The following is a 9716-nucleotide window of genomic DNA, read 5'->3' on the forward strand; positions in this document are numbered from 1 at the left end:
TCCGCTCTCTACAGATGACTTCCACAAACTTCTAGATGGCCGTGTTGGAAATGAAAATGCAACGGTTTTAAGTTAACGTTGAAGCGAATGGACTATGTCGTGGGAATGACACCACTTTACCAGTGTTGCAAAAGAATGGAAAAGGGCATGCTAATTTAGAGCTAGCTAGCAGCTACAAGGATTCCAAAGAACAGGAGGGCTGTGTACCGGGTAATAAATCTACAAGTGGTAGTCCTCCCTGGAACTCTCTGGGTGCAAGGCCGAAGAGTAAATCATTTTCATGAGATTTGGGAGGGCGAATAACAGGCAGAGCCCAGCGCTCTGAAATCTGTGATGCGACCGGCTGGCCTGCATTGTTATCACCCAGGAAGAGCGCCTCTTCAACCCCTGTTAATACTAGGAAACAGCCGTGGACAGCTGCTAAAGGGAGAACTAAAAACAATCCTCCTAAACCACCAAGTGTGCCAATCCAGAACATACACGCTCCACTGACCCAGAACCAGAGATCTCTTTCTGATGACCTGGATAACCTGTCCTCTTCACACAGCAGGGTAAGGACCAATAGCTACTCCAAAAGTAAAAGGCTAGAGGGAAAGCTAACGGCTGGGCCTGAAACTCTGATTGTGGGTGACTCTGCTGTAAGAGAATCAAAACAATAGAAAGACACAACACATCGCTCAGAAAACCTTGAAAATCTATCACTGCACCCGCCTGAGGAATGTCTTGATTATGAGAGACAAAGGGAGGAGTCTTCACCCCCCCTTATCACCTCTGAGGATACTCTTCCTTCACCCCACAGCTCTCTCTACTCTCCGTTCACCCTCGCACACCCTCCTCCCCCTGGACGCGCACCAACACCCACGTCACCATGCCTACCACAATCATCCGGACCAAAACGTCCTCCCCCCCCTTCAAGACTGCTGTCTCCGAAGCCTGATAAGAATGTGTGTGTAAAAAACGCAAACACTGATATTTGCTGGGTCCAGGCTCAAGGGCGTATGGCACTCTCAACTCTTTCCAGGACATGCCGGGGCCCTGCCTGCCAGTAGCTTTGCTAATATCTGTGTTGATAGGTAATAGATTAAGAGCGGTGAATCAGCTAAGACACAGGAAGCGCTCAAACATTGTGAGTTTATCAAATTTAGAAGTGATTCCATGTCAGCCACAGCTTGCCACAAAAAACGTGACTGAAGGTGTATTTAACAAACTTAAACTAGCTTTATAAAATATCAGGTCTTTGGCAGTTAAACATTTTTTAATCAATGATTTTATCAATGAGCACAATCTCGATTTTAAGTTTTTAACAGAAACATGGATTGAACAAAATAACAGTGCAGCTGTTCTTATCGAATCAACCCCTCCCAACTTTAGTTTTATGAGTCAGGAAAGAATGCATAAGAAAGGAGGTGGAGTTGCTATTTGGTTCAATGATTCCCTTCAATGCAGGAAGACATCTTATGGGAACTTTGCTTCTTTTGAATATGTGGCCCTTCAGCTGAAATGCTCCTCTCGAGCTCTGTTCCTAAATATCTACAGACCACCCAAATACTGTGCAAGCTTTTTTGATGACTTCACTGAACTGCTGTCTATAGTGTGTATTGACTTTGACCGTCTAGACATTGTTGGTGATTTTAACATCCATGTTGACAACCCCCAGGACAGAGGGGCTAAAGAACTGTTTTGTGTTCTTGATAGCTATGGACTGACTCAGCATGTGACGGAGCCCCCGCACAATAAGGGGCACACTCTGGACTTAATTATCTCAAAGGGTCTGAATATCTCTGAGGTTGTGGTGACTGATGTTTCACTCTCTGATCATTCCTGTGTTTTCTTTGAGAGCTCTATTTCTGTTCACAAAAATGTTCAAAAAGAGGTAACCACAAAGCGATATTTAACTGAAAACACTAGAGAAATGTTTACTCAGAATTTTTCTTCCACACTTACCCTGCTAACATCTCAGTGAATGAGCTAGTAGATCATTTTTTATTCCAAAATTAAAATTCTTATATATGCCATTGCTCCAACTAAGGTAAAGGAAGTGACTGGGAAGAAAATATCTCCATGGAGAAAGGCCATGACCGTGAGAGCAGAGAAAAAAGAGAGTGTCGAAAAGCTGAACGCAGGTGGCGAAAAACAAATCTCCAGGTTCACTTTAAAATCTATAAAGAGAGACTTGGCCTTTATAATTTGGAATTGAAAAACGCACGACAGTCTTTCTTCTCTGCCATCATTACCAAAAACAGAAACAGCGCACGTGCCTTGTTTGCTACCGTCGACAGAGTAACTAACCCCCCAGAGTCAGTAGCCTCTGAACTTCCACCAGGGCGTGCAATGATTTTGCCTCCTTCTTCACTGACAACATCAGACAAGCAGTTAGTGCCTCTGTATCAGGTACAGCAGATGTGTTGTCCCTGTGTCCACTTAAAATCAATTCAAACACCATGACACAGTTCCATCAGATTAATGATAAAAACCTAGAGGACATTATTCAACTTCTGAAATCCTCCTCCTGCTGCCTTGATATTATTCAACAGGATTTTTCAAAAATGTTTTTCATTGCATGGCCTCAGATCTACTTCACATAGTAAACAAGTCTCTTCACTCAGGTGTTTTTCCACAGGCCCTGAAAACTGCAGTCATTAAACCGCTCTTAAAAAAGCATAATCTCGACGCTTCAGTAATGAACAATTACAGGCCCATATCAAACCTGCCATTTCTAGGTAAAATCATTGAAAAGTTGTTTTTCAACAGTTGAGTAACTTCTTGCATTTAAATAACTGTTTGGATGTGTTCCAGTCAGGCTTTCGTCCAAACCACAGCACTGAGACTGCTCTTGTAAAGGTCTTCAATGACATCCACTTAAACACAGACAGTGGCAGAACTTCAGTGTTAGTATTATTAGATCTCAGTGCTGCGTTTGACACTGTTGACCACAACATATTACTAGACCGACTGGAAAACTGGGTGGGACTTTCGGAAACAGTTTTACATTGGTTTGAATCCTACTTAAAGGACAGAAACAACTTTGTTTCTATAAGTGACAAATATGACATGTGGGGTTCCTCAAGGCTCCATCTTGGGGCCTCTTCTCTTTAACATCTACATGCTACCACTGGCTCAGATAATGAAAAACAACAAAATAAGTTACCATAGCTATGCAGATGACACACACATTTACATAACCATTTCACCAGGAGACTATTCTCCAATTCAACACTGAGTAAGTGCATTGAACAAATCAATGACTGGATGTGTCAGAACTTTCTCCAATTAAACAAAGGTAAAACTGAGGTAATGGTTTTTGGAGCCAAGGCAGAACGTATAAAAGTTAGTGCTGAGCTTCAGTCTGCAATGTTCAAAACAACAGAGCCATATATCTAGGTGTAGTCATGGACTCTGACCTGAGTTTCAACAGTCACATTCAAACAGTCACTAAATCAGCTTACTATCACCTAAAGAACATATCTAGGATTAAAAGACTGATGTCACAGCAGGATTTGGAAAAACTTGTCCATCCTTTTATCTTCAGTAGACTGGACTACTGCAATGGTGTCTCTACAGGTCTCACTAAAACATCTATTAGAAAGCTGCAGCTGATTCAGAACGCCGCTGCTCGAGTCCTCACTAACAAAAGTCAGTTGATCACATCAACTTCATTTTTTTAAAGCACCTTGAATTGCCTTGTGTTGAAAGTTGCTATATAAATAAACTTGCCTTGCCTTATTTTGGTACTTCATTACAAACCGCTGTTTGTATTGTGTATTTTATGTTTAACCGTTATTGATAGGCTTCTTTTTTGACGGTGTTTTCTTTTTGTTATCTTCGCTGTTTGATGCTTTACTAAAGCTGGACGAGGCTCTGTGAATACAGCAGCTTGTGTTCAGGTCTACATCTGAAAGAATAATCCAATTTTAAAAATATGTGTATTGAAATGTCTGGAGTATAATCTCCTGATTTTGTAAATCTTATTTTCTGATATTTTCTGTAATGTTTTATTATTTTTATCGCCTAAATATTTTTTGTTGCGTTCATTATTATTTGACTTTCATATGAAATGCTTAGCCTAATGTTGGTTATATTGCATTATCGTTGTTGGAAATTACATCTTAATGGGTTATTCCCAACACTTTTTTATGAATTACTGCACAATATAAGAGCTTTACTTCCGATTAAAGGGTAAGTGAATAGAGTTTAAGGTAAGGAGAAAGTAATTTAATTAAGCAGTTGCACATGTAATGGAGTAATACACTGTAGTACTTCTACTTTTAAAGATATCTCTTTAATCTGACACTTGAAATGCAGCTTTAGCTCAGGCTGAAATGCTTCTTATTACATTAATTATTAGGTTAAGCAGCAGTTGAAGTATGTCTAGATACATTATATATATGTATGTTATGTGTGTCGTATGCTGTATGCACCCTAAAGCCCCCTAACACAAAATGTGTGATATAGGTTATATAAATAACATTTATTTAACTATAATGATAACTTTATTTCATGACTCAGCTGTTTTTAAGCAATAAAACAGACTCTGAAGAAGATAAATATCTCAATTGCAAATGTTCTCTATGTGCTACTTTATACTTTTACTCCACTACGACTATTGTTTTACTTTTACATTTAGAGATTTCATTTTAGATTAAAGCAGATTAAGGTGGTTTATTAGAATGAATGAAGACGCACCTTTACAGTGATGAACACATTCACATTTAAAATCAATAATATAGTATTTCTATATTCTCTATATATTAATACATAGTGAGTAGAAAAGTATCAAAATATACATATAAGTAAAAGTTAACTGATGTGTATATTTTGATGCTAATACTTTTCTACTTTTACTTGAGTAACATTTTCATTGGTTTACATTGTGGTATTCATTTTACTTAAGTACTTCTTCCACTGCTGCTTATTGCAAGTCTCTCTAGATACATTATATATATATATATTATTTTAATTTGTATTCTATTTTGTCTTTACCTTGTGTGAATGCTGTTTTTAACTCTGACCTGTTGCTGCCATACACGCCTGAATTTCCCCACGGGGTTAAATAAAGTTTCATCTTATCTTATAAAAGCGTGAGCTAAATAAATGTTGATCTGCTGTTGTTTTTGGACTTTTGAGTATTTTTACTCTGTAGTTAAAGTAATTTTTTATCAAGATATTGATCTGAGTATAAGGTTTCCATATTAGGTTATATAATTAAAACGAAATTTAGTAGAATCCACAATGTAAAATGCATGATACGTCACATAGCTCTATACTTATATACTAAATGTACACGGTTTGGTAAACTGACATGAAAGAGTGTAAGGTCTAGTTTATCACTAAAGGTGTCACTATTGAGGGTGTTGCACTTTTATTTTCCTTATACATTTGATGTTTTGTTTCTTTCCGTTAACCGTCAAGTGGGAAATAAGTATTTACTAATGTCATTATGAAAGGCAGACCATCTATTTGTATTTATTTTGTTTTTTTTAGAAATATAAGATGTTATTCTTCTCCCTGCTCCTTTCCGCTCAATGGTAGAGTCATGTTTTGTGGCAATTATTGTACATTTGGTTTTGCGTACCATGAGCGGGACAAATGAAAATGAAAAAAACTCTCACAGCAGGAGGCCCCTGACTCAATGGGATATTACTGTAAGCTTTAGTCTTTGAGTCTGGACATGTCCAGGAAGCAAAGACTCTTCTCCACATACATGGGTCTGTTGGTGTGTATTCGCTTCTGCTTCTGTTGGTATCAGAATCAGAATACCTTTATCAGTCCCACAGAGGGGACATGTGCAGCGTTACAGCATAGAGCCACAGACAGCTTAGTGTTGCATATCTTACACGCGTTAAAAAAAAGTACTACGTTATAATATAATAAACAAACAACACAACAATATGCTAAGAAAGTACTATATTAAAAAAAAGTATGATATAAAAGCAGCAGCTGAGAGAGGAAAAAAGGTCTTAGGGTTTTTAACTCACTCTGAGGATTATTTTAAAGGGATCCACTCTAGGCTTTATACTAAAAAGGGATCCACTCTAGGCTTTATACTAAAAAGGGATCCACTCTAGGCTTTATACTCAAAAGGGATCCACCCTAGGCTTTATACTCAAAAGGGATCCACCCAAGGCTTTATACTCAAAAGGGATCCACCCTAGGCTTTATACTAAAAAGGGATCCACCCTAGGCTTTATACTCAAAAGGGATCCACTCAAGGCTTTATACTCAAAAGGGATCCACTCAAGGCTTTATACTAAAAAGGGATCCACCCAAGGCTTTATACTCAAAAGGGATCCACCCTAGGCTTTATACTAAAAAGGGATCCACCCTAGGCTTTATACTCAAAAGGGATCCACCCAAGGTGTTATACTCAAAAGGGATCCACCCTAGGCTTTATACTCAAAAGGGATCCACTCTAGGCTTTATAATCAAAAGGGATCCACCCTAGGCTTTATACTCAAAAGGGATCCACTTTATAATCGAAAGGGATCCACCCTAGGCTTTATAATCAAAAGGGATCCACTCTAGGCTTTATAATCAAAAGGGATCCACTCTAGGCTTTATAATCAAAAGGGATCCACCCTAGGCTTTATACTCAAAAGGGATCCACTTTATAATCGAAAGGGATCCACTCTAGGCTTTATACTCAAAAGGGATCCACCCTAGGCTTTATACTCAAAAGGGATCCACCCTAGGCTTTATACTAAAAAGGGATCCACTCTAGGCTTTATACTCAAAAGGGATCCACCCTAGGCTTTATACTCAAAAGGGATCCACCCAAGGTGTTATACTCAAAAGGGATCCACCCTAGGCTTTATACTCAAAAGGGATCCACTCTAGGCTTTATACTCAAAAGGGATCCACTCTAGGCTTTATACTCAAAAGGGATCCACCCTAGGCTTTATACTCAAAAGGGATCCACCCTAGGCTTTATACTAAAAAGGGATCCACCCTAGGCTTTATACTAAAAAGGGATCCACCCTAGGCTTTATACTCAAAAGGGATCCAGCCAAGGCTTTATACTCAAAAGGGATCCACTCTAGGCTTTATACTCAAAAGGGATCCACCCTAGGCTTTATACTCAAAAGGGATCCAGCCAAGGCTTTATACTCAAAAGGGATCCACCCTAGGCTTTATACTCAAAAGGGATCCAGCCAAGGTGTTATACTCAAAAGGGATCCACTCTAGGCTTTATACTCAAAAGGGATCCACCCTAGGCTTTATACTCAAAAGGGATCCACCCTAGGCTTTATACTCAAAAGGGATCCACTCTAGGCTTTATACTCAAAAGGGATCCACCCTAGGCTTTATACTCAAAAGGGATCCACCCTAGGCTTTATACTAAAAAGGGATCCACCCTAGGCTTTATACTAAAAAGGGATCCAGCCAAGGCTTTATACTCAAAAGGGATCCACCCTAGGCTTTATACTCAAAAGGGATCCACTCTAGGCTTTACACTCAAAAGGGATCCACCCTAGGCTTTATACTCAAAAGGGATCCACTCTAGGCTTTATACTCAAAAGGGATCCACCCTAGGCTTTACACTCAAAAGGGATCCACCCTAGGCTTTATACTCAAAAGGGATCCACTCTAGGCTTTATACTCAAAAGGGATCCACCCTAGGCTTTACACTAAAAAGGGATCCACCCTAGGCTTTATACTCAAAAGGGATCCACTCTAGGCTTTACACTCAAAAGGGATCCACCCTAGGCTTTATACTCAAAAGGGATCCACTCTAGGCTTTATACTCAAAAGGGATCCACCCTAGGCTTTACACTCAAAAGGGATCCACCCTAGGCTTTATACTCAAAAGGGATCCACTCTAGGCTTTATACTCAAAAGGGATCCACTCTAGGCTTTACACTCAAAAGGGATCCACCCTAGGCTTTATACTCAAAAGGGATCCACTCTAGGCTTTATACTCAAAAGGGATCCACCCTAGGCTTTACACTAAAAAGGGATCCACCCTAGGCTTTATACTCAAAAGGGATCCAGCCAAGGCTTTACACTCAAAAGGGATCCACCCTAGGCTTTACACTAAAAAGGGATCCACCCTAGGCTTTATACTCAAAAGGGATCCACCCTAGGCTTTATAATCAAAAGGGATCCACCCTAGGCTTTATACTCAAAAGGGATCCACCCTAGGCTTTATACTCAAAAGGGATCCACCCTAGGCTTTATACTCAAAAGGGATCCACTCTAGGCTTTATACTCAAAAGGGATCCACCCTAGGCTTTACACTCAAAAGGGAGCTTTAGAACTGGGAATCTCTCTAGATCATATTTACCCGTTGCCATCATGAGGAAATTCCTCTGAAGACATGCAGGGAGTTTTAACAAAAAGGAAACAAATGTGAATTAGTGATGGTGTCTTAAAAAATGTAGGCAGAGGGGGCAATACTTTTTTGATTGTCACAATGTAACGAGAGAAGGAAAATTCTGGACTATTTCTTCAAATAAAACAATCCCATACATTTGGACTGGGGTACCCTAAATGAATTATGCGCTGTCCTCTTTAAGGTAAGACTGCACGACTGCCACACTCACACTTAGGCAGGGTCACACCTCACTGCAGATACTAGAATCCTACAGGATCGCTTAAACAGATTTAGCGCGTCATCTGAATTGAAACAGCAGTTCATTGAACCTGGTTCTTCAGGAGTTAGTAGAGGTGAGACCTTGCTGACCTTGGTGGGTCCGAGCCTGGCGGTAAACGTACAAAGACTCAATAGCTCTTGGTCAATTAGTAGGTCTGAATTAATAGGGAGAGAAAAAAAATGAATACAGACCCGCCGACCCCAACAGTACTTCTTCCACCTCTACACAAAGCTAAATACAACCTTTATCGTGAAGTGAACTCACAGAGTCTCCAGCAGGTGGCGCCCAAACGGGTGTCTGGCCCACGGCGTCTCCGTGTCCGGGTCCGAGTCCGGACTCAGGTCCTGGCTGGTGGCCGCAGACGCCAGGGCCCAAACCTGCATAATCAATGGAAATCAGGGTTTCTCAAGTTGCTCGTAGAAAAAACGAACATGTATTGAGCGTGCTCTTAGTAATTCATGGAGAAATCTCTGTACGGTAAGGTCAATTGTTTTCTAGATGAATGGTTTGTTGTAGAAAATAGCTAATATTTCATTTACTCAATGGTATACACATAAGGTTATTAAGTAAGTAAAACCACCAGAGTCAGGGACAGTTTGATCCCACAGGCCATAAGACTGCTGAACACCTGAGCTCTGTTAAGTGCTTCCTTAACCTGTTGAGCCCTGAGCCTGTTTTTCAGGTCGCAGGCTCGAAATGACATTCCCAGAACAAATGACTATATCTTCAATAAACAATGTTTCCACTATCAGTCATCTCAGACCAAAGACATTTGAATGATGAATAAAATGTGAAATGGTCACCTTGGCCACGTCTCTGCGCCCGACAGTGAGCGACGCCGCGGCGTTCTTCTGACACGTTTCCTGGATGTCGCTCATGTTCAGACTGAGGGGGGAACATCGGCGGATATTAAATACATAGAAATATCACACAAACATTAAGGTAGGTCTGAATGGATGCAAAACAAAAGGCCGTAGTGTTTGTTTTATCTTAGAACTTTGAATGTGTGTTTTCTTCCTCATAAATTCATGACTTCAATCACAGAATTTCTTAGTATTGTTTTTGTAAATGTATGAATTTAATCTGAGAAAAATGTATTTCTTTCTTCTCAAAATGTCTTAGAAT

The 9716-nt window shown here is 40.0% G+C and overlaps 1 protein-coding gene across 2 annotated transcripts in view; it reads right to left on the reverse strand.

Annotated features, from left to right (window-relative positions):
- The window catches only part of wdr59 (WD repeat domain 59), a 43530-nt gene that overhangs the window by 9934 nt on the left and 23880 nt on the right, over positions 1-9716 (reverse strand). For both annotated transcript variants that reach the window (XM_079661128.1, XM_079661129.1), the window contains 2 exons: positions 9395-9476; positions 8856-8968 (listed from right to left, as the gene is read on the reverse strand). In XM_079661128.1, coding sequence (XP_079517254.1) covers positions 8856-8968; positions 9395-9476 — 195 coding nt within the window. The remainder of the gene's footprint in view (positions 1-8855; positions 8969-9394; positions 9477-9716) is intronic.

This window comes from Notothenia rossii, assembly GCF_949606895.1.
Source record: "Notothenia rossii genome assembly, chromosome: 2".
NCBI lineage: Eukaryota > Metazoa > Chordata > Actinopteri > Perciformes > Nototheniidae > Notothenia > Notothenia rossii.